The sequence below is a fragment of the Mugil cephalus genome, chromosome 23 (genome assembly GCF_022458985.1).
Source record: "Mugil cephalus isolate CIBA_MC_2020 chromosome 23, CIBA_Mcephalus_1.1, whole genome shotgun sequence".
NCBI lineage: Eukaryota > Metazoa > Chordata > Actinopteri > Mugiliformes > Mugilidae > Mugil > Mugil cephalus.
In genome coordinates this window covers 4497723-4521900 of record NC_061792.1, presented here as the reverse complement: position 1 = coordinate 4521900, position 24178 = coordinate 4497723, and the positions used below count along the sequence as shown (strand labels likewise).

Genomic DNA, 24178 nt, shown 5'->3' with positions numbered 1-24178 from the left:
CAAGGGGACCCAAACTGGGCGTTTCTTTTCTGCTGCTTCTTCAAGGGAGAAAAAAAAGGAAAAGTTGAACTCAGGAGCGATTTTTTTTTTTCCTTTTTACTGACAGCGGTAATTACAAGACGACGACGGCGGCGACGTCTGTAGTAACCTACACCCACATACCGTACACGTAAAGCTGCCGGTAAAAACGTAGCTGGCGCCGTGGCTGCAGCGTCATGTCACAACCTTTAGCTAAAGTTATTGAGTTTACTTCGCTACATATAGCTTTTTAGCAAGTTATGTTTAAGTTATAACACTGTAGTTGACACGTTTAACGTGGGTTGTGGGTGTAAAATGCGTAATATATTTCTTTAGGCGTTGTCTAAGGAGGGTACATTTAGCTAAACTGAGTCCTCTTTCGAGCTAGCCCGCTAGCTAACTTTTGAGTAACTTTAAGGGACCGTGGTTAAAGTTGTAGACGCCCGCAGAGGGAGTGTCATACGCGGCCGTTCCCTCCCTGCGCCACTTTAAGCGGAATGGGAAGCCTTGAAACCTCCATGTTTGTATCTTGAAATTGCGAGCGGAGTTGAGCACCATATTGAATCAAAGTTGCCAACTCCTTTGTCAAACTGTTTCAGAAGTACCCCGGAGCTTCAAACTTTTAAGCGCGCGCCCGAGGAGCGGACGTCAGGCGACGAGTAAGCGGACGCGCCGTGGCCGACTTGTTGCGATGTTTCCCCGGGCCGCCTCGGCGTTCTTCTCCTCGTCCCTGCTGAGTTAATGCTGCGCGGAGTCGGCGAACAATCACCTAACTTTAAAAGCGCGAGGTCAGCGGCACCGCGGACCAGACCTGGATGTGATGGACAATCCGTCCTCAATAATCACCCAAGTCAGCCGGGATGAAGAAGGGGGCAAAGCCGCAGGAGAGAGGGGTGAGTGTCTTTTTTTTTTTCCTTTTTTTTTTTTTTTTTTTTTTTACCCTCCGCTGCCAAAAACTTTTGCAGCTGCTGGTTTCTAAACTCAGAGCCTGCGCAGCAATCCCCTTGCGCCACATTACACCACACCGCTGCTCTTTAAAAAAAAAAAAAGTGACCAGAAAAACAAATTAAAGCGCTTTCAAGTGAGCCTCGATCCACGCGAGATGCGGCCCTTCGGCCCGTGATGAAAGTGAAGGAAATGACGTAGAAATGAATTGATAAACATTTAACGCAAGCGCTGGGTGTCCACACATCAGCTGCAAACCCGTGAAATGACACAAAACAAGCACAAAATTGTTGTGTTTTCGCCACATTTGCATGAAATGTTTCCATAAATTAGACACGATCCATGCTATTTTGTCACAATGGCGCTCTGTTTCCTTCCTGGGGGGGGGGGGGGGGGGGGGGGGGGGGGGGTGAAGTTTCCCTCAACTTTTATCAGTTGTGCTCGTCAGCATGCATTTTCTGCCTGGACTGTACACAAACCGGCGAGATACCAGTGTGAAATGCAGGTTACTGAGTAATCAGGTGCTGCTGCTGCTCCTGTTGGGCCACGGTTGCAGGTGATTGCTGCGTCCCCCCCCCCTCCCCTCCCCTCCCACCTCCTCCCACCTCCCCCCACTCTGTGCATGTTCAGACCTCAAAGTGTAGATGGGCCCTCTTGTAAATGTGTAGTAGCCCGATCTATTACGTAACCCTGTCCCCCCCCCCCCCACCCTGCCCCCACGAACATGTTTGCACGCCGTGGCACACAGCTCCGGCTTCTGACATTAACAGAGCCCTGATGGTTTCGTTAGTTTCTCTTTCGCCCGGGGTTGGGGGGGTTGGATCAGGTTGCATTTCGAGCATTTTTACTTTTGTTTCTGCTCACCGACTGATCGAGTCAGATTGATGCGTCTGCGCGTGGGAGCGGGCGAGGTTGAACTGCCGCGAGCTGTGTTTTCGGCGTCGTGCGCGTTTAAAAACAAAAAAAAATCAAAAAAACACCATGAATAAGCGAAATTTTCTTTTTTTACGTGCAAGTTTGACCTTTCCAGACCTGTTTCCGAGCGTCTCTCTTTGTGGCGTGTGCGCGGAGGGAAGGATCGTGGGAATTCGACCATGTCGTGCGGAGGCAGCTGGGAGTTTCGCTCGAACGCGGCGACGAGAAAGCGTGAAGTTAAGCGCAAAGTACGGACACAAAGAGGCGCAGGCGGCGGCGGCGGCTACGTATTAGGACTTGATTTCACCTGCACTGTATTTCCTCTAATAGTGGCCGGGGCCTTTATTTACTCAGCCGGCCATTACTGGATGCAGGCTTTTATTAGGAGGAGAGCTTTATTTCTAGTTCCCTTTGATTCATAGTGGTGCCTACGTTTACCATCTACTCTGCTGTTGTTGTTGTTTTGTTTTTTGTTTTTTTTAGCAGGTACGCCGTACACGCAACAGCAGCTTAATCACTGGTGGTCGCAGAACATACAAGTAAATGACACCACTGCGTCAGTTTGAACTCCCGAGATCGACCGATACCGATTCACAGCGTCGGGCCGATACGTGCCGCCGATTTCCCTGAGTCGGTGTTTGGAGCTGATGCTGCTTTTTCTTCCTGCATTCGCGCGATACAAACGACGCAGTGACGTCCCAAGTCTCATTTTAACCGAAGCACACGTAACGCGTAAACATTTGTTGAAGTCGAAGAGTATTTAACGCTCGTATGCGTACAAAATAAAAGATAAACGGGCGAAAAGAGGTAGGGCACAAGCGTGGGCAGAAAAATAAAATCAATAAATCACCGAAAACCCCGTCATATAAACTCTTATTTCAACACGCCCATGAGTACGAGCATTTTCCAGCTTGCAGCTGCACGCAGTCTCCTCTAGGGGGCGGTGCAATGTATGGGCTGCACGGGTCTGCGGCGTCTCCAGAAGCTCGGGGCTGCCTGTGGATGCGCCCGTCTGTAAATCTTAGCGGTAAAAATATGTATATATGCGTACTAGTAAAACAAACGCAAATATCGGCCTCGATCTCTAGTTCGTGACCTTACACGCATGTAAAATTTACGGCAACTTGATTGGCCGTAGCGTAGCGATGTCTTATTCTTCACGGGTCAGTATTAAAGCGTTTCGCAGCTTCCTCTCCTGTGTTTCGCTCTGCATATTTCAACTCTCCTCCTCGGAGACGCTGCTGAAGCCGTCGTTTTGAAAGTGTTTCGTCGAAAAGCTGGGTTCAAATGTAGCTACTGCCATCTGTTGGCACTTGTTGTTACTACATCTAGAATCGGCCGAGATATTAACACGCAAGCGCGTCCACGATGAATGAAACGTACGGTTACTTTTTCTTTGACTCGGCCTGTATTTGACGCTGGTCTTTATTCATTCGTGTAAACCACACCCTTCACCATCATAAGAGACCCGGCTATTAATCGAATAACCAGCCACTGTGAGAGGAAATACGGTATTTTCAGCAGTTGTAAATATCGTATTGTAAACACCCTCTTGCTGCGGTGCCTCCGAGTTCTCCAAAACCAGGTGGGATTGTTGTTGAACCGAAAGAGCGAAGCAGGTACTTTAAGTTTTGGGTCAAAGTGAAACGTCTGCAAGCCCCCGCGAGCCACCGGCCACCTTCGTCAGATTAGTTGCTAGTGGCCGAGCATGAAGCATGAAACGCAACGTGTTCGATGTTTGTATTTACTGCAAGTCACATCACGATTGCAGACTTCTCCTTATATTGTGCGGAGCTCGTATATTCATTATAATACCTATATAAACCCTTCATAATGGTCCGCACTGGCACTTTCTGCATTATTTAAGTTAATCTTTTTCATCATTTATCATCAAACCGTGAAAACGCAGCTCTGGGTGCATTTGATCCATCAGCATTTAATGCTTTCTTGTCGCTGAAAGACTCTGCTTTTTATAAACTCTTTTTGGTTTTTATTTGTCTCTTTATTACGGAGGTTTATAGCCTCTTAAAAAAGTCAAGCAGCTGTTTCGCAAGCAGACGCCTTGTCACTGCTTTAATTTGAATATACTGTCAACTCCTCCACCATCACTGTGAGATGTGTGTGTGTGTGTGTGTGTGTGTGTGTGTAAAGGCCCGGGGCCTGAAATGAAACCGAATAAGCTCACGAGAACTTTGTTTTTTAAAGTCCCTCTGTTGTTGTGTGAGGTGGTAGCGGCCCCAGATGTTCCGCCTTCAAACGGTCACGTATAGGAATGTGGACGACGGGAAATCATTGACAAGGTCATGCTCTAAAAATGCGTCCCGGCCTGATGAAGCGATAAGCGGAGAGCGCCTCATCGCGCGCGCGGGTGCGTGTGTGTGTGTGTGTGACTGTTGTCATGTGTGAGGCGGCAGCGTTTCGTGAATTATTCATTTTTGGTATTTCGCTAGACGGGGCGCGACACGTGGGCGCTGGAAAATCACGTGTGCCGCGGTTTTAATCTGAGATGTTAATCAGCGAGTTGAAGTGACGAACGGAGAAATAAAACCCGGGCAAAGTCGTACTCATCTCGACCCGGAGAGGCGACGAACGGCGCGAGGTTCCCGTTGGTTGGAACCTCGGGGGAAAAGCCGCCGAGAACTTCGGTTCCCAGCTCCGTACGCGCACCAGCGATATTTTCATGCTCTGCTCGTCTCACTTAGAAACATTCGCGGTGGGGAAATATACAAGGGTTGCCCAGGCGACCAGAGCCTGGGACGTCCACTGGTGACTAACAGTCACTTCACAAGTAGACGAAAAGATTACAATCTGCATTAGAGCCCGCTTTAGAGAAGAAGGGGAAAGCAATAGGAGAACGTGGCTGCGCAGTATTTCATAACACTTTTTTTTTTTTTTTTTTTTTTTTTTTACAGCGGCGTAAAGTGCTGCACAAAACCCTCAGCCCTCTTAGATGTCATTATCCGTTGCGCAACCGGGGAAGCGAAGCGATTGGTGCCTCGGTCTGATTGAGCGCGGCTCCGGCTCCGGCTCCGGCTCCGGCTCGGCCCGTCCCCCCCTCTGATGACTCGGCTTTAGCGGGTCGGCCCTCGCGCCGCAGGTGAACACGTGTTCCGCGTCGAAAACGTAAACACTGAGCCGAGGATGTGGGAGTGAGCGGAGGCCAAAGAATGCCTTCTCCCCGTTGTCCCGGGTCGCAGTTCGTTGTTGTTGTTATTTCATAAGATTGAGCTCAATTATCTGGCGCAAATCACAATTAGCTTTGGAGGACGGTACCTGATCTCCCCGTAAGGGGCGAAACGGACGAGGTCTCGCTACGTTTAAACGAGGAAGCGGCTTCCTCCGCCGATACCCGTCTGTTTCCTCTTCCTGTTTTGGCCCGAGCGGCAGAGGCCGGCGGAGGGTCAGACGGGAGATGGGGGGGGGGAGTGTTTGAATCCACAAACGGGAGCCGGGGAGAGGGAATGAAAGAGGCGCGAGAGGTGGACAACGGAGGTTTGCGCGTTGGTAACGCGGTCACGTCCGGGCAGACGGAGAGAGAGAGAGAGGGGGGAGCGGGGCGCATAAAGGGACACGAGTCTGATGCGGGACGGGAAAAGTGGGCGAGGGGTTTCTCTGAGAGCTGGAAGCATGTTCAAGTTCCCAAGTAAAAGATAGCACCTGGAAGAAAAAAGAAAAAGATGAATGAATGATAAAAATAGCTCATTGCAACACAATTCTGGATTGTTGACGTGGCCTCTTGACTTCCTTTAAACTGAAAGCCATTGTGTGCTGCGTCATAGTAATCATTTATGTATTAAAAATATGCAAGTGTAGTTTATTTTATTATTCTGCTTTTCTTTGGCAGATTATTAGAAACACAAAAGTATATTTCCTTCTAACACAACTGACTCTTAAAGCCGTAAAACACAAAGACGTGCAGTAATCCTGACTCGAAGCTGTTTGGCATATAAATAAAAGACGACTGAACAAGACAAACGAGGGGATGAGCTTTAAATTCCTGTTAAGAATGCGGCCGTGAAACCTCACAAACCACGTGCCAAAACAGTCTGGTTCACTTAGCATGTATCGGCACGAAGCGAAAAAGAAAATGTAATCACAGAGCGGGTAAATGACAAGTGTGTTGCTCTTCATGTGAGAACGTCAGGTCGCTGGCACTCGGTTTATAAGAGTTGAGTGCGTGTTAACTGAGCAAATGCCTCACAATTATATCCAAAAAGTTTTAGCAAACATTAAAAAATGATTCATTTTAGATTCAGCTTCACACGTTCATGTGTAGCTGAAGCAGATTTGCGAGCGTCAGAACGTCGCATGCAGTTACGAGCGGTCATATGACATTAAAGCGATAAAGTGTTGAATGTTCATCGCCGGCGGATGAGGCTGTTTTCTGCTGACTTCAGTAAGAGGCGGTTATGCAAGCGCTCCTGGCAGCCACGTGTGTCTCCAGGAGGCTTTGTGCACATGACAAAAGTATGAGGATGTATTTTTTTTATTTTTGTTTATACAGTCACCGATGAGTTTGGGTCATCTGTAAGGTGGCGCTGAGTCAGGATCGTCCACTTTATTGAGTTTAACGTGAGAAAATTTTGTGCTTTTTGAAAATTTTTCACTTTTTCCTTCCGATACAGATATCGATCCGATATCAGCACGAATCATACATACTTATTTTGTAGTGTGGAATGTTGGAAAAGGGTTGAACCACAGTCAATGAATAAAATAAATAAAAAAAACTAGAAGAGCCTGAAAAATAACCTCAATTAATCTGATAAAAACAAAAAAAATCCACTCAGACTTTAAACGTAAAATACTGCCACGCTGCTGCCGGCATCACTCCTGCCCCTTGCTACTTTGTTAGCAAGGGGGCTCCACATGCTGGATCCAGGCACTGAGATGTGCTGCTGGTATCGGCGCATCGGAGATTTTAGATGCAGGCTGACATGATACTATCCGATATATCGGGCCGATATCAGACATCAATATCGGATCGGGGCACCCCTGTTTAAAACCGTTGTTTGTTCTTCTTCTGCAGGTTCTTCACCTTCTCTATCCTCCAAGAAGCCCAGGAGCAGAGGCCTCTTCTCCAGCCTGCTCTGCTGCCTGTGTCGGGACCAGCCCGACCCGGCCCCCGTCAACAACAACGCTCCCCTCTTAGTCGAGGAGAACGGAACAGTCTCCAAGGTGTCTTTCTCAATAGTTTCATTTTGACTGCACCAAAAAAAAAAAACGCACAGTAGGGATATTTTAACCCAACTTCTGTCGTATTGTGTAAACACTGAATTCCTTGTGTTGCCAGATCCAGGTGAAACCACTTCTTCCTCCCGTGAAGTCGAAAGACTCCGGAAAGATCTGCGTGGTTATAGATCTGGACGAGACGTTAGTTCACAGCTCCTTTAAGGTGAGGGGGGGGGGGGGGGGGGGGAGTATGTTGCAGACCCGTGTTAACATTCCGTCATTAGACAGTTATGAAACACTGCTTGTTGTTGGTTTGGACGGTGACATTTCTGTCCTGTCGCTCAAATGCCAGAGCTCAACAAGCTGGTTTTTAAACCCAGATAGATTTTTTTCCTCCACTGTTTATTCATCACATTGGTTCAATGGCAAATCTGTCTTTTCTGTCCTTTTACCAGCCTGTGAACAATGCAGATTTCATCATTCCTGTGGAAATAGATGGAACCGTACACCAGGTAACGCCGCCTCTCCTTCTCGTACCTAACTTCTCAAACTGTCTGCGTTTAAGAGGCCTGAGGACGGGGCCGCCCCGACACTGACGACATACCTTGGGTCTGGGCCTGATTCAAGTAATCCAGGATAGGTTTGTTCAGACAAGCACAGCCTATTCCGGATGACTTGGTTCAGGAACGCTGCCCTCAGCCGCCGACGCGAGAAAATGTGGAGGAGGAGGAGGAGGAGGAGGAACTTCAAGGAGCCGAAACGCATCCAATTGAGATCTATGACACCGAATGCTTGGTCTTGATATAAATGTCTATCAGATGCATCCATTAACACCCGCACAGAGCCTCACGCCTCCTCAGGGCACTTCTGATTTGCAGAAACACGCATATGAAGCCCGTTCAAAGATTCCTGTGTGTTCCAGGTGTATGTCCTGAAGCGGCCCCACGTCGACGAGTTCCTGAAGAGGATGGGAGAACTCTTCGAGTGTGTCCTGTTCACCGCCAGTTTAGCCAAGGTTAATACTCATCACTACCCCCTATTTATGCAGAGATGACAGTCACGTGAGCCAATAAAACCTAGTGTTATTAGTAGACAGTAGATATCGGCGTTTTACTGGTCGATACCTGGCAAGATTTACAGACAGGCGTATACAAGGACAGCCCTGTGCTGCTGGAGACGCAAAAACGTTCTTTTTTAAATGGCTACCAAAACCAAGATCTATTTTCTTTATCCCTCAGCACCAGTTATAGTCGTTACTAGCAACCATACCAACTTTTACTGTTGTTAAGTAGGAGTTCGCGAGATCTTTCTCTGTCAAACTAATAGCGCAGGTTGTGAATCAACCACTGTCCACAGTTCAGATTGGAATTGTTGTTAAGCTTTTGGTTGAATATGTGTTGATGTTAAAGCCAATACTGCCTGTAAGTTAAACATACTTGGCTGAGAAGGACCAAATATGGGTTTAGAAAAATTGGCAGCACGTATCGGCCATCTGCCAATGCTGATGTGTTGGTGAAAACTGGAAAGTAGAAAACAAAAACTTTTTTTAATTATTTATGTTTTAATGTTAAATTTAAATTTTTTTTGCCGATACCAAAAAAATCGGTATCGGCCCTGACAAATCCATATCGGTAAATGTGTAAATCTTCAATTTACGATCATCGGAAGCAAAGTAATGTTTCGAGTGCGTTGCTTCAGTACGCAGACCCAGTCTCCGACCTGCTGGACAAGTGGGGCGCGTTCCGCTGCCGCCTTTTCCGGGAGTCGTGCGTCTTCCACCGAGGGAACTACGTCAAGGACCTGAGTCGCCTGGGCCGGGACCTCAACAAGGTCATCATCGTGGACAACTCCCCCGCCTCCTACATCTTCCACCCAGATAACGCGGTGAGCATTCAGCGCATGAGTGTGACGAGGAATCGAGGAATTACTCAGTTGTTGTTTTTTAACATGAGATAAGTTTTACTTTATTAGATTTTCCTGTGGTTGTCTCAGCTATAAATACTGCTGCTGATAGTTTCGCGTTTGATTCCAGGTGCCCGTGGCCTCGTGGTTCGACGACATGAACGACACCGAGCTGCTGGACCTCATCCCGTTCTTCGAGAGGCTGAGCAAAGTGGACAACGTCTACACGGTCCTCAAGCACCCGGGGACGCCTAGCTAACGGACTCTTTCATCTCAGCTCTGAACAAAAACGGCCTAAAAAATGAGAACACACACACACACACACACACACGCATGCACGCACACACACACACATCAGCAGCGAGGCTCCAGCTTTCACTGCTTTACCACAACACGAGCTGCTTCACAGCTGACGGAGACTTCACCTCCCCAGTGTCAGACCGGCATCACGTTCGGGAGCCTCGGGGGACTTTGACAGCGTCGACACTGCCACCTCCTGGTCAGACGGAGAAACAAAAAAAAAAAAAAAAAACCACGACTGAACGGTGCCTTCCAAATACCAGCTGATGCGAGCGAACGGACGAAAGTTTGAATGTTTAATGTCACTGAACTTGCAGCAGAGTTGACAAAGCTGATGAGCTGAAGCCGTGAATCCTCCGGACTGGGTACTGGACATATGGAATTAAAGATTCGCAGGAAAGGAACCTTCTTTTTGGGGAAGGTTTACGCGGAGACTAGCTTGATGGACACGGATACGTACTGTAGAAGCCTTTTTAAGCATTTTCGGAGCAGCATTATCTCTTGATTCCGTCACACTGTGCGTCACGAGATCCTCGGGTGTCTTTCTTTTTTTTTTTTTTTTTGAGAGTGATCGGATGTTTTTGAGTAATCGTGGCAGTGTTATGAAGAAAAAAGGGGGTTGTAATGTCAGATATAATCAGGAGTTGTCGAATTCACTAATAACGTATAATTGGACAGCACTTGAAAAGCACAGTGCGCAGTCACTGCAGTGTGTAAATTGATTTGTGTACAAACATTTCACAGTGAGGTTTTGGCATTTGGTAACAATGAGGCGTTTTAAAGAGGCCTGCAGTGTTCTTCCCCAAACCCGACACTAACAATTTACGAAAATCAAACCGTCTGCACGAGAGAGTAAGAGAACAGCGATATATATCTGCGCCCGCGTCGACCCGGCAAAGATGAGAGGACCAGGATTGCTTTTTAACCCGCCTCCGTACGAGCCGCCGCCTCCTTTAGCGTCCGGACCCGTTCCTCGTTTCAAAGTCGCACACGAAACCTTGAATTTTTTTCACTGCTTTTACGGACTTTTATCTGAGCGGTTAAGTTGTGTGATGCAAAAAAAAAAAGATAAGTTTGGTCAGTTTGGTTCATCGTAAGTTTTTTTTTTTTTTTTTTTTTCTTCGTGTGTGTGTGTTTTTTCTGAAGCGGTACACACAGGCTGGAAACAATTACAGGACCCTGTAATGAGATGTGTGCTGAAGGGAGGAGATGACGCGAGGATATGCGAGGACGCAAAAAAAAAAAAAAATAAGTGGCTTAATTCAGTCCAGATTTAAAAGAAGAAATCCACCCTCAAAACACTATTAATAAATTATATCCATCTATTGTTACTTAATGATGTTAATTCCAGTGCAGCTACAATGGTTTAATAGTTCTAAAAGAAAATCAATTAGTGTCTCTTTTATCTTACATTATTAGTATCCTATAATTGCAGTTGTGTAAAAACCCAGCAGTTGCTCAACCGCTTCGAGTTTCAGGAAAGGCATTCTGGGAAATGTAGGAAACGCGAGTAACTTGCGCCATCTCCCTCATTTGCGTTGACAATGCCACACGTTGACAGCGGTGAATGAAAGCCTCCGTAGCAGGGACGACAATTAAATCCGCCACATTGTTTTTTACGTTTTAACGAATTGTTGTCAATCAGATTAGCATTTTCTTTATTATTTCTTTATTTTTTTTAAAAGAAAAAGATAACAGATTATATTCTAATTGTTCAGAGTCCTCTGATACGACATACGCAGCGTGTTTCCCAGTGGGGAAACATCGTTCTTGCGATTTTAACGCGAGGCCCGGTTGGTTACCTCATATATTAGCAGGTAGGATATGGTTCAGAAACACCAGCAAACGTTGTAGGCACATAACAGGGTAACTATTTTCAGATGCATGTAAGCCATGATCACGTGTCTCGACAAGATTCAGTTTTTGGAGTTCAATGCAAAGTGTGACGAGTATTTATAGGAACACTCTGTCGTTTTTTTTTTTTTTGTTTTTTTTTGACATTTGATTAAATATAAAGTATTGTGTCACAATATGTGGGCCCATTCGCTGATACTGTACTTCTTACACATTCAGTAGATATGTATATGTTGTTTTGCACAGTAATAAAGCAAACAAATTTCATTAATATATGGAATATTCATGTTACTGTACTCATGATTCAGTAGATGTAACCTAATTTTGTTGTTTTATCATACCAAATTATGTATGACCTGTATGTAATAATGCCATCTTTTCCCCATAAATGCTAAAAGAAAGATGCTTCAAGTTCTATTTTGTTGCGCGTTTCTTTAAGAAAAAAAAATCCCGTTGCTGTTGAAAAGTGTTATAGTTAGTACAACATTCACACTAGATTAAATGAGCCAACACAAAATTAGTTATTTTAAGACATGTTTTATTATATACTTACTTGTAAAGTAGAGATGAACTTAAATTAAATAATTAATTGCGCTTACAATGCCTCAAACTCGCTACTGGAGAAACGTCAATATGGCGCCATATTTGTATAAAATAATGTTTCCGCGTCATTTATAATTTTTGGCCGCTTGAGGCCGCCATACTTAGCTACGTTGACCAATGACGCTGATGCCTAGACGTTGCCGGTTGGTCGCCATCTTGTTTGTTGTTGTTTTGTTTGGTGAGGAGGGAAGCCACACTTTAAGAGACGAGCGTTTTTTTCTGTTATTTTAGGGCGAAATATATTCTTATTAATATGTTCATAAAGGTTTTAACCACCCAGTAATAAATTCCGGTGAGCAGTAAGTGCTGTTACGTGACTCTTTTGTTCTGTTTTTATAAAATTTTACAGGTTAGCTTTATGAACAGAATGTATGCTAACGGACGAAAAAAAGCTAACGCTAAATGTTCTGTGTGAATTATCCGGCAGCTGTAAAGTTATGAGAAAAATTAAATTAAATAAATAAACTCACTAACTTTATTTGGTATTTTTGTCTTAAAAATAAATAAAATAAATAAAAATAGTTAATTTAGCTCCCCTCCAGGTGCCATTAGGTATCACCATGGTCTCAACATAATTATCAAGTGCCACAATTTGACATTACAAACCACACTTTGGATCTTTTGAGCTTCATGGACACCTTTGCATTTTTATTTTGAGAGATTTTCCATAATGAATGTCTTTATTGGGCAAATAAATATAAGCTACACTGTATAAAACGAATATCTCGACTGACAATGTTCAGTCCGACCTCACTGAAGAAGTTTCACTTCGAAATAATCACATCTTTCTTGCGAGAGTCACTTCCCTTTCCCGTCCCTCTACTTTTCAGTGACGCGGAGCGTGGCGCTGCTCTTGGCCTTGCCCATGGTGAACTTCACCGTCCCGCTGTCGTCCACGCTGGCGCTCCTCAGGGTGAGTTTGTGCACCGTGCCGTGGTTCTCCAGGCGGACCGAGGGCCCCGGTTGAACGGCCGCGCCGTTCAGAGTCCAAACGGGGGCCTTGTTTATGTCCACGGACACCTCGCACTGGAAAGACGCCGGCTCTGACTCCATCACCTCGACGTCCTCTAGCTCCTTCACCATCACAAGGGCTTGGGCTGCAGAAGCACAAAGCATGATCATGTGAGTAAAAACACTTCGTCCTTTACAGATTTACTCTTTACCCCTTCGCTCAACTTGCCTTCCACCATGAGTTTGGCTTTGGAGGTGTGCTCCCCAACCTCAACAGAGTAGGTGCCCTCATCCTCTACAGCCACCTGCTGGATGATTAGTTTGTGGGTGCAGCCGTCGGCCAGGATCTCCACCCGACCCGAAGCGACCAGCTCCTCCCTGCCTCTGTACCAGGTCGCGGTGCTGCGAGGCGAGGACACGGTGCATTCGAGGATCACGCGGTGCTTCTCCAGGGCTGTTCGGTCTCGCAGGGGCTTTACGATGGAAACCGGGAGCTCTGCGTGGGAAGGAGACTTTTTGACATCAGGTATGGGGTGCTTTATGCCGCTGTTACGCGAGAGAAAGAAATAAACTGTAATCGTGGCCTTACCCTCCACCTCAAGGTAGGCTGTGGATTCAACATCCCTGGCTACAAAGCGGATTTCTCCAGCATCTTCAGCTTTGACGCCGCACATCAGCAGGAAGTGTTTGGTCCCTAGAGGATGAGAACAGGTAATCGACTTGACCCTTAATAAAGGGAAAACTTAATTTCTTTGCACCTGGTTCCACTTGCAGTTATTATCAGTGAGACAAACAATTCACTTCCATCAGTTATGAACCCTCTCCGTTTCTGACCTTCAGCGCGGATCTTCACGCTGCTGCTGGGCCGGATCCTGTGTCCGTCCTTGTACCACTCCCCGTTTACGTCCTCCAGAGAGACCTCGCACATGAAGACAGCGTTCTGGTCTTCCTGGATGTAAAGGTCTTCCAGATCCTGGACTATCTCCAGCTCATGCTCTGAGAGATTCAGATCAAGGAAATTAGGTAAGTAAATTACTTGACCACTAGATGGGGGTATAGGACAACTCGGGTGGCTGCACTTCATTCAAAACTAACTTTAGAGGATGTAAAGTACTGTTACAAATGTATATTTCAAGGTAACAATAGGTTGTGTGTTATGCCTGTGTCTGGTCAGTTACTTACCATAAACCTCCAGTGAACAGGATGTGCTGATATCCCCTGTGTCACACGTATAGGAGCCAGAGTCACCCCGGGAGCTCTGCAGGATCTGACAGAACCTCTTACGACCCATGGAGTAGATCCGACAGTTCTTCCCTGGTTTAAGCTCTGTGCCGTTCTGATTTAAAGAAACAAGTCAAAGGTATTTCTTCTACTTTTCTTCTACACACACATTGAGAACATTTAAAGTATTGTTTTACCTTTAGCCATCGGACTTCAACATTTTGTCTGGAAAATTCACATTCAAGAGTGGCTGGAAGTTCCTCCTCAACACGGATATCAGTCAGTTGTTTCAGGATAGACACTGGCGTCTCTGTCAATTCAGTCAGTTCCAATTCCAATCAGATAGTCAGTAAATCACACGGATAATCATTTAAATGCGACGGCAGTGACGTTAGTCTGCATCCTACCCAGCGAGCTTCGCAGACTTTACCTTTGACCGTGAGCCTCGCTGTGGTGCGCACCCCTTCCGCTGAGAACACAATGGTGCCGGTGTCCTCCAAGGTGAGGTTGGACAGGGTGAGACCGTGGAGGTGTCCGTTGGTGCTCACCCTCCACTGGTTGTTTGGCTTCACCCGGATCCCGTCCTTTTGCCAAATGCCCTCGACATCCGTGTGGGAGAGCTCCACCTCAAAGGAGGCGGTCTCCCGTTCAAACGTTTCTTGGTCAGTTAGGCCTTTGCGGATTGAGATCTTACGAGCTGTATAAGAGGAGATTATGAGGAGTTGTTTTGTAAGAGGGTTGTTTTAGAAATATATACAATGATGTACTTCTTAGCAATAACATCAGGATTAAATTATACCATTCAGATACATGAGATGAGTAGTTTTAAAAACTTGACATTTATGGTATGCATTTAAATACAAGGCAGTGCTCCAAGGCATATCCCACACCTTGACTGTACTTTGGAATAACTATGTGTTTCATCAAGGACGACAAAAGGTTGTTCAAATATAGATGCAGCTTATTTGATCGCGTTACAAAAGCAACACCTACAAGAGCCGTCCACTGTCACGGTGTCACTCAGTGCGCTATTGTGTAACAGTATGGCTGCGTTTCAAAAAGCTTTTCACACTTGCATGTCTAGCCTAGCTATTTTTAGTGACTTTTTGCACCATGAAAAACACCTAGAATGTGCACTGTTCTTTACGTGCCCAGACATCATCTGCATCAGAAGTATGGCTAGTCACAAAGCATTGGAGTAAACTGGCAACTGAATAACCCATTTATTTGAAGAAAATCTCCAAATATACTGTAAGTATGGTTCGTTTATCGGTTTCCATTGTTTCCCAACGCGACTTACGCTCTACGTTGAGTTTGACCTGCGTCCTGTCATGCAGAGTCTCGCAGCGGTACGTTCCTCGGTCCGACAGAGTCAGGTTGTAGATGGTGAGGGTGCGTTTACGGCCGTCCTGCCCCAACGTGTATCGGCCACCAGACTGGATGACCACCCCTTGTCTCATCCACTGGACTTCACCTGTCTCCAGGCTGATCTCTGTCTCCAAAGTGGCATCGCCAAACTCCTCTCCCATAACAACGTCCGTTTTCTTAGTGAACATGACCTGTGCCTCTGAAGGAGCCAGAAATGAAATGGAAGTGAACGTGTGGTAATTTTAGTAATATACTTAATGTTCTTCTTTCCGTTGTATTATTGGCTTTACCCTGAACTTTGAGACTGGCTTTGCTCATTTTTCCTTCGGCTTCTGCTGTAATCTTCGAGCAGTCCAACATCTGGCACTTTTTGATCGCCAAAGTGTGGCACAGACCGTTCTGGGTAGCCTGGAAACGATCTCCCAGGGTGATTGCCTCATTGTCCATGAGCCAGACCAACTGCACGTCCTCTGGAGAAACGACACACTTAAAGGTGGCATCTTCTCCTTCTAGCACAGTCGTGTTGTGGAGCTCAGTGAGAAATTCGACCACTCGAGGCACTGAAGAGACAGGGGAAAGTTTGTGTAACAGCTAACGTATATTAGTAAAGACAGAAAATTTGACTTCAGGGAAACTTACACTCTACTCTCAGAGTTGCAACGGTTCTGTCGTCTCTGGACTCACAGACGTACTCCCCAGCATCCTCCCGGGTTAAACGATGGATAGTCAAGCTGCGCTCAACTCCATCTGCCCGAATGGTGAACCTCCTGCCCGCTTCCACTTCTACACCATTCTTCAACCACTGGACGTCTGCTTTTGGCTTGCACACCTCGCAGCGAAGGGTCACCATACCATCAGCGTGGGCCACGGTGTCTTGGAGTTGCCTTACGAACTTAATTCTCATTTCTGTAATAAAGAAGATCAACTTTTATCAAACTTTTTAATCCAAACATGAGTTTGCAGTGTTGTTGGGTATCCAAGATAAAGTGTTAACCTTTCACCAGAAGGCTGAAGTGGATCTGATCTGTGTTGACATCACAGGTGTACTCGCCAGCATCAGAACGCCTCAAAGGCTCGATAGTAAGGGTGCGCTCATGGCCCTGCATGAGCGCTCGGAAGCGTTCACCTTCAACGGGCGTCCAGTCTTTCACCCATCGCACTAGAGCACTTTCCTTGGACACGTAGCTTGTCAAGGTCACGCTCTCGGCCTCGTAACCCGTCACGACAATATCATCGTTCTTATTGACAAATGTAACCGGAGGCTCTATGAAGGAAACAACAAGAGAAATAAATATTAGGTACTATTTTCATCAGACCCTTTCTCTCTCCTTGGAGACTCTGGAGACCTACAGACCTTGAATTCGGACGACACTGATCATCTTATCATCCACAGCGTCACAGACGTACTTTCCAGAATCTGAGGGCTGTACACATGAGATTATAATCTTCCTTAGAGTTCCGTAGCTCTCAATGTAGGTGCGGGAGTCACTGGTGAGCAGTTTTTCATTACAGTACCACTGGACAGGGGCACTTGCACGGGACACCTCACATGCCAGGATCAGGTCATCCCCTGGCACCATCTCCTGGATGTCAGGGTCAGTTGAGTTTCCTACAATGGTGACTGGAGGCTCTGAGGGCCAAGTGAAGTTGGGTTGTATATTTAAGTTACATTTTCTCAGTAAATACAGTAATAATCACTGATCTAATTTTACCTTCTACTGTAACCTGGAAGCTGACACTGTCATCTCCAACATCCAAGAAGTACTCTCCTGAGTCACTTAGCTCGGCATTGAGGATGACCAGTGAACGGAAAGCACCTTCTTCCTCTTCACAGAACCTTTCGTCACCCTCAACACGACAGTTGTCCTTGTACCATTTGGCCACAGCATTAGCTCTGGAGAGCTCGCACTCCAGCACAATGTCATCAGAAATCAGGAACTTTAGGTTTGTCTTCATCTCTGACTTTCTTAAAATCTTCACCGGTGGCTCTGTAGATGCAGAAGTATATTGATCTACTGCCTTTATAGACCAGCCAGCACCTCCAAAGCTAACTTTTACCACTTACCTGAAACTTTGACCTGGAAATCAACGTTATCATCAAAAGCGTCGCAGGTGTATTTCCCAGAATCCTCTGGAGTGGGAGAATGGATAGTCAGGCGACGAATGAGCCCGTCCTCTGTGATGGTGACATTACTACTTTGTTCTATTTCTCTGCCATTTAGACACCACTTGACTTCCGCGGTTGGCCGCGACACTTCGATTTCCAGTACGATTGGTTTGCCAACAACACTCTCCAGTTTGTCGGCTATGGCTTTGGGACGAGAAAGTTTTACTGCTGGCTCTGAATAAAAAAAAGGAGGGAATAAAGTGATTAAAAAGGGAAAATTAGCCATTTATTGAGTGCCTAACAGTTAGCCTAAATGGCTCTCTGCTTACCTGTAATAGTCACTAAGAAGGCCACAGAGTCATCTGCTGTATCACATGCATACTCTCCTGTATCTTCCACAGTAGTTATAGGAATAATCAGCCGACGTTTGGCCCCTTCCACCTCCAGGATCAAGTTAGGGCCCTCCTCTACCTCCAGGCTATCTCTAAACCATCGGACAGGCGCGTCCGCCTGGGAGATTTCACAGCTGAGCTCCAGCCTCTCTGGAGCCAAATGGGTCAGTTCCACCTCTGGTTCACTGGGAGAAACGATTCTTACCGGTGGCACTGATGCAGGAGGAGGATATTTAATTGTAATAATCAGAACTAATAGCTTCAACACATCTGTATTAGATGTATAGTACATTCAGAAGTGAGCATTTACCTGTGACAGTAAGCTGGAAAAAGACAGAGTCGCCATCTGTTTCACACACATACTCTCCACCATCCTCCTCTGAGCCACAGAGGATTGTCAACCTTCTGTAAGGACCCTCTGATAAGAGCTGGATGTTGTCACTTTCCTCCACTTGCTGGCCGTCTTTGAACCACCTCACCTTCCCGCTGGAACGAGACAACTCACACTGGAGGTGGATCTCCTCTGAAATGTAGCTCTCCATCACGATATCATCCTTAGGTTCTACAATCATTACTGGAGGCTCTGTATTTGGAGTTAGAGGAAGGGAGAAATGTGAGGTCAAATTTGTACTCTACTGGGTCTTTAAATTCTAGAAAACTAGTCAGAAAGGTCAGCATACCTCTGACATTGACAGTGAAGTCCATGCAGTTGTCTCCTGCTTGGCAACTGTAACTTCCTGCATCTGTGGTTTCAGCAGAGCGGATGATTAACCTCCTCAGGGTCCCCTCTGCTTGCAGGGTGACATTGTCACTTGGCTGAATCTCACAGCCGTCCTTATACCTGGAACACATTAGACAAATGATGCTGTAAGTAAGAGGACAGCTATACATACCCATATTCAGATTACACTTGACACTTGATTCAGTTGCTCATCATTTAAGTAAAGAGCATCAGATTAAAAGTTTAATATTCACTCATCTTACCACACTACTTCAGCATCATCTCTAGAAACATGGCAGAGCAGCACCACAGGGTCCAGCTCCATGCTGCTCTTGTGAAGTTCATCCTCTGGGACTGGACTGAACTCCACAGGAGGACCTGTAGGAACAGGAAGGGGGAAGGGTCAATGTCAACTGCTTGAACACCAGGTATTATATGTAAAAATAAATAAATAAAAAATAGGTCAGTTTCTTCATTTTATATTTAAAATTTGGAAAAATAGTCATTTCCTGCATATAAAAATAATTTAGAACATAATTTTTATATAATTTCCTAATTTTTAGAACCCTTTACCTGCAACTTCCACATTGAATTCTATGATATCCCCTGATGTTTCACATGTATAAACTCCAGAATGAGATGCCTCAGCCGATTGGATCACGAGCCTCCTCATATTCCCGTCTGATTGGATGTTGAGGCCATCGTTCACCTGGAGTTCCTCGCCATCTTTGAACCAGGACACCTTCGCGTAGGGGTGGGAGACTTCACAGTAGAGGACAATGGCATCACCCATGTCCACCCTCTTATTGCTGTCTAGCTCTGACAGGGGACTAAACTTGATCACAGCAGCTGCAAAAAGAAACCAACACAGAAATAAGTGAACTCTGAATAAAAGCACACATTACGTGCTAAATGAATGAAAATAACACGTACGTTTAACCCTGAGCACAGCTGAATCGCGGACTCCGTTTGCTATGAACGTGACTTCTGCTGCATCCTCCGTCATGTGGATGTCATGGATCACCAGTGAATGTTGTGTCTGGTTTTGTTTTATTGAAAATCGTCCACCATGCTGCAGTTGAGCGCTGTTCAGAAACCAGGTTCCAACCATAGTGGCCGACAGTTCGATGGAGAAATGAGCGTCTTCTCCTTCTACAACCTCGCAGCCTCGGAGGTGGGTGCAGATCTTTGGCCCAGGAACTAAGGAATTTAGGAAGAAGTAGGCCTTAAAATTAATCTGTTCTTTACACCCTACTTTATATATCAGATGATCATCAAAGAGATCAATCAATCTCTACTGTGTGACTCACTAAGATGGACAACTTTGGGGAACTCCACATGGCCGCTTCGCCCGTACTTGTTGATGCAGCACACTCTGAAGCGGTAGTCGCCTTCGCACGGGACACTGTCCCCACTGACCTCAGCTGAGTTGGCGGTCTCTGAGGTGAAACATTTCTGCCACTCCTGAGAACCCACTTCTTTTCTCTCCAGCACAAAGATAGAGCGGGTGGAGGTCTGGCTGTTGGGGGCGGGAACCCAGGTGAGCAGAGCACTGTTGGGTCTGTCTACGTCCATTTGGACTCCCACAGGGCAGATAGGAGGGCAGTGTCTTGTGGCTTAGGGACAAGGAGAAGAAAAGTGGGTTGAAGGCTTATAACCTTTAAAATTAGTTATAGGTTAACAGAGTTTCAACCTGAAACAAACTGCGAATTCACTACCTTTGACCTTGAGGCGCGATGAAGTCTTGGATCTTCCTGTGATGAATGTGACTACCCCCGAGTCGTGATAGGCCACGTTGACAAAGACCAGAATATGAGTTTTGCCAAAAGACTTGAGGATAGTTTGGTGCGTTTCGTGTAGTTTCAGACCATCTTTAAACCAGTGAACCTCCATCTCGTCACTCTCCACCTCCACGCAAAATGCTGCGTTCTCACCCTCCAGGACCTCCAACTTCCGGGGAAGTTTACGAACAATAGTGCCTGTAATTTTAAAACTGGAGCTTTAAAATATGTTAATACACATTATAATCACATAATTCTAGCACTCACACAGCCTACCTTTAACTGATAGCTCCGCAATGCTCTTTGCTCCGTCAGGCATCTCGCAGAGGTAGACTCCGTCGTCGTCTGTTCCGACATCCTGAATGGTGAGCCTCCTCTTGGTTCCTTTCTGCTCCATACCGTACTTACTGCTCGGCATCAGTCTCTGGTCCTCAAGGTACCAAGCAGCAGGGACTGACTCATCAGGTACCTCACACTCCAGTACAGCAAAATCCCTCTCCTTCACCTCCACATCTTTTAGTGGGCGCTTAAACCGCACAGCTGAGCCTAATGAGCAAGGAAATACTTCTTAGGTGGTGCTCGGTTGCTGTAATGTTACCCCATATTATTTATATTTTAAATGTTGTCATACAAAAGACTAATTTGACAGATTTGACACTAATACACAATGATAATATGAAGCACATGAAAGGAAATGTGACCCTGAGAATTGTCTGACAATTATGAAAGGATTAGGACAAAATAATTAACCACTTTTAAAGGTGTCACTCTGAATTTCAAAATTAAATACATTGCCAGTACAAAACAAGACAGCATTGCCTACCTTTGACAGACAGGTGAACAGCACTAAGGGTGTTTCCAAGAGCGTTGGATGCTGCACACACATACAGGCCTGTATCCTGCATTTTGCAGTACAGTACCTTTAGTGTGTAGTAACCCTCTCTGTCCTCAAATATCAGATGACGTCTGTCGGGCTCTAGGAGAACCCCGTCTTTCTTCCAGATGATCTCGGGTTTTGGCTTTCCTGTCACACAGCAGCGAAACTTGGCGTGCTTCCCCTCTGCTACAGCAAACTTCTTGACTTTGGACGCATTGACCAGTGGATCCTCTGTGATCCTTGACAAACTGAGCCGCCCACCCCTGTGCTTCGGTGACCACTGGCTGTTAGTTTGGCCGTTTGAGGACATTTTACTCTCCTCTCGCTCGGGTACTGGCTCGACAAGAAGGACAGCACCAGCCAAGGACTCACCATGGCTGTTCACAGCTTTGCAGGTGTAGACTCCTTTGTCCGGCATGCGAGTCCTGTAGATTTTGAGCTGGAACCAACCGCCATCTTGATTGCTTATGCTAAAGTGTGAACTTTCGAAGATGTCATTCAGCTTCTTTCCATCTTTCTCCCAAGTCACCTCAGGCAACGGCGTGCCCCAAATTTTACAGGAGAAGGCGGCATCCTCTCCCCTATCCACGCGCAGAGACAGCGGCTTGATGAGGAATCGTGGTTTGTCATCAGATGTCAAATCGACCTCCTCCCGTTTTTCACTTAACTTGCTGTTCCTCTTGAGCTCACCGTTCATTTCCGCCCCATTTCCTTTCCCGTGTTCACCATTTTCTGTTGCGCAGTATCCATTTAAGTGCACTCCATTTTCTTTGATTACTTTTTCTACACCATTCACCCCCAATGGCCTTTGGTCCCCACTTTGTGGCTGGGCCTCCCCTTCCACTTTGAGCGAGGCTGCTGCATAGGTTTCACCAACATTATTTCGAGCCTTACATATATACTGGCCAGCGTCCTCCTCGGTCACTCCAGTGATGGTTAACAAGTAAGCTTTTCCCTCTTCCGAGATCCTGTACCGTCCCTCAGACAAGATCTGGACATTTTTACGTTCCCAGATTACATCTGGACGAGGGTCCCCACCGATTTGGCACCTCAGTGTTGCATCTGTCCCACACTGTGCCAGTACAGGGCGTGGATAGCCCAAAACACGAGGAGCACCACCAAAAATATCCATTATGATGTTAGCCTTTATCTGTTTTGAATGACGGTGCTTTGTATTCTTTGGGATCTCCTAAAAAATAGCTATAAAATAAAGATAAAGATATATCAGATTATCAGGAATCAGTGTAGCTGAGAGACATGAACTGAGATAAACATGTTTTGTAGGGTGTTTGTCACATATTTAATGAAGGGAGATTTGAGCAAACGACTCTTGGTTGCCTCACAGTTGGTGCTGTAACTCATTGAAGAGTGTATTTATAAAGTAGTCTGTCCAAAAAAAGACGCGGGAGACCATGTGTCTGTTAGCACACAAACTGTGCACTAACACAGCCGCAGTCTTAAAACTAGGATAAAACTGAATGTATGTCAGCTGGATTCTTATTGACGTCTTTGTTGCTGAAGTGTTGCAGCTATAACGTCTTGCAAGAACACAAACCATTCAGTTATCTAAAGCTGGATTCTTCTTTCTTAATGAGAACCCGGTCATTTCTGGTCAGGCTCATGTGTTGACATCCACGCATGGATTGTAGAATAGACTTTGATTTTATCCAGAAACAAATCATCAGGGAATACACTTACCTCTCTCTGTAAAAATTGCTTCCTTTAAAGCATTGTGTCTCTGTTTACTTTAAAGTGATGTCCTCAAAATGTTCCAGCTGCGTCTTGTAGAAAGTGCCCTGTACAGTCATTAAGCTCTTCGTTCCTGTATCCTTAGTTTGTTGCTTGTGGACCTTGTGGACCACAGTCGACACACCTCCTGGTCTGATTCACAGATGGCCTGTCGGTCAAGATATCATGTCCTGGTCGCGTCCTCTTAGTTTGGCGTTAGGCTGCAGGTGGTAGAGAGGAAAATGACCACTGTCTTTCAGTGAGAGAGTTGGAAAGGAGGATGGGGGGGCATTAAATGCTTTCGCAGCTGCTGCCACCGCAAGCCACCGCCTAAAAATACCAACAGCTTGGATGACGGAGGGCCAGATAAAGTTAGGCCCTCCATTCACAGACCATGGCTCACTAAAGATAGAGGGGAGGCCAAGCTCTGCGGCGGATCACTCAGCTCAACAGAGTTAGAAGAGAAAGGACAGCCCACCTGCTGGAGCTCTTTGTGTCGTGAGTCATGCTGACCCTCGAAAAGGTCAAAATATTCACCCATCAGTGCTAGGAAATGATTTATATCAAGAGATAATCTGATTCTAATTTTTTTTTTTTTTTTTTTGCCATTCTTGAGCAACTACGACACATCCCAATAAAGACTACAAAGCTACTAATCCCAAGCACGTTTCTAATCAGGGTAGTTTGTTCAGTGGCATGTGTCTGTCTCTGTGTAAGCCGAGACCGTCCTCAGGGATATCGGGGACACTGATAAGGAAAAGATTGTCCAAGTGTTGGGAGGTCATTGTGATCTGCTAAGTGCAGTCCTCACAATCGAGGTGTTGGGAAACGATCCAAACAAAGCTAATACCACTTCGTTTTGTGTGGTTGTGTTCACTGAGCAAATTTGGAATATTTCGAGGAACAGTCCTCATGGGTAGCTGTTAAACATTTGCTACGACGTCAATGACACCTTTGGGTAAGAGAAGGTGGAGGATCTCCAGAAGATTTTCAGACATAATTGTGATGCCCATTTGTGTTTATATTTTACCCTCCATGTTCCGGTAATTGCCAGCAGTTAAAGTGACCAGCCCCCCGCCCCCATGACAGTTTTGAATCCGGTGTTGACACTTATTGCCCGCATTCTCAGACAACAGCTCTCTAAGCTATCTCTTGGACGAGTGTTTTGGAAAAGTCGAACCCGCCGTTACCCGCTGCAAGCTGTCGTCACAGATATTCGACCTTTAGGTCCCATAGCTTCGATCGCTCTGCGGCAAAGCTGACTTAATACCCTAGGAATAAATACCACCTACCTACCACCTACCTACCACCTGAGACTAAACCTCT

General features: G+C 46.0%; 2 protein-coding genes across 2 annotated transcripts; one reads left to right on the top strand and one right to left on the bottom strand.

The window, feature by feature from the left end:
* Positions 1-131: 131 nt before the first annotated feature.
* On the top strand, positions 132-11514 carry LOC125000911 (carboxy-terminal domain RNA polymerase II polypeptide A small phosphatase 1-like). The gene is made up of 7 exons (XM_047576664.1): positions 132-911; positions 6905-7053; positions 7169-7270; positions 7503-7559; positions 7970-8062; positions 8746-8931; positions 9080-11514. The coding sequence occupies exons 1-7, from the start codon at positions 839-841 to the stop codon at positions 9206-9208; spliced, it is 789 nt and encodes a 262-aa protein (XP_047432620.1). The 5' UTR covers positions 132-838; the 3' UTR covers positions 9209-11514.
* Positions 11515-12333: 819 nt separating this feature from the next.
* obsl1a (obscurin like cytoskeletal adaptor 1a) lies at positions 12334-23185 on the bottom strand. The gene is made up of 25 exons (XM_047576663.1): positions 22823-23185; positions 21071-22324; positions 20524-20793; positions 20185-20445; positions 19777-20082; positions 19400-19666; positions 19040-19315; positions 18730-18844; positions 18426-18586; positions 18056-18328; positions 17683-17958; positions 17312-17587; positions 16959-17234; positions 16601-16876; positions 16241-16510; positions 15886-16152; positions 15537-15806; positions 15179-15445; positions 14309-14575; positions 14076-14188; positions 13840-13993; positions 13492-13653; positions 13247-13351; positions 12887-13153; positions 12334-12803 (listed from the first exon to the last, which is right to left on the bottom strand). Exons 2-25 carry the CDS (start codon positions 22254-22256, stop codon positions 12526-12528), a joined length of 6639 nt encoding a protein of 2212 aa, XP_047432619.1. The 5' UTR covers positions 22257-22324; positions 22823-23185; the 3' UTR covers positions 12334-12525.
* Between the last annotated feature and the right edge of the window lie 993 nt (positions 23186-24178).